This window comes from Mitosporidium daphniae (assembly GCF_000760515.2).
Source record: "Mitosporidium daphniae strain UGP3 chromosome Unknown contig-435, whole genome shotgun sequence".
Lineage (NCBI taxonomy): Eukaryota > Fungi > Microsporidia > Mitosporidium > Mitosporidium daphniae.
The window spans coordinates 1-817 of NW_013546361.1; the positions used below are offsets into that span (position 1 = coordinate 1).

At 41.5% G+C, this 817-nt stretch overlaps 2 protein-coding genes across 2 annotated transcripts; one reads left to right on the top strand and one right to left on the bottom strand.

Moving 5' to 3' along the window:
- On the top strand, nt 1–135 carry DI09_438p10 (uncharacterized protein; the record flags this gene model as incomplete). Its single annotated transcript, XM_013382135.1, has 1 exon — nt 1–135. A coding segment is annotated over one exon (135 nt), but the record flags the coding sequence as incomplete, so codon positions are not given.
- Nucleotides 136–579: 444 nt separating this feature from the next.
- On the bottom strand, nt 580–817 carry DI09_438p20 (uncharacterized protein; the record flags this gene model as incomplete). The annotated part of the gene is made up of 1 exon (XM_013382136.1): nt 580–817. A coding segment is annotated over one exon (238 nt), but the record flags the coding sequence as incomplete, so codon positions are not given.

Sequence of the window (817 nt, forward strand, 5' to 3'; positions counted from 1 at the left end):
GGTGGATATTTGCCATCACTGAATCCCTTCAACTGGTTTAAGAGTTCAGATGCGTCTAAACCCGCAGAAGCCCCTAAACCCGATGGAACGACAGAAGCCCCTAAACCCGAAGAAAAACAAGACGACAAAAAATGAGTCGGAAATATTTCTGAAAATAAAATTTAATTCGGTGAGAAATTCAAGTTCATGCACTTACCATATCATCATCATAGTCACAGATAGTCGACTTGGCAGCCCATCGATCGAATCATCTTTGGGACCATCATCTATCAGCGCATCTTAACGAGATGGGCAGTTTAAAGAATTGTTGGGGGATGAAAATCTAATTATTAAAGGCATTTATTTAGGGTTAGACATCATTACAGCGATAAACAAGAAAACATTATATTTGGGCATGTACTATTGCAAGAAATAAACTTGGCCCACCTGTTAAAAGATGCGCTGATAGATGATGGTCCCAAAGATGATTCGATCGATAGGCTGCCAAGTCGACTATCTGTGACTATGATGATGATATGGTAAGTGCATGAACTTGAATTTCTCACCGAATTAAATTTTATTTTCAGAAATATTTCCGACTCATTTTTCGCCGTCTTGTTTTTCTTCGGGTTTAGGGGCTTCTTCGGGTTTAGGGGCTTCTTCGGGTTTAGGGGCTTCTGCGGGTTTAGACGCATCTGCGGGTTTAGACGCATCTGCGGTTCCAGTGATTCCAGTGGATGCTTTAGTTTCTTTTGAACTGCTAAACCAGTTGAGGGGATTCAGTGATGGCAAATATCCACCTACATATCCAGCGGAGCTGTATACCCAGTCGATAGTT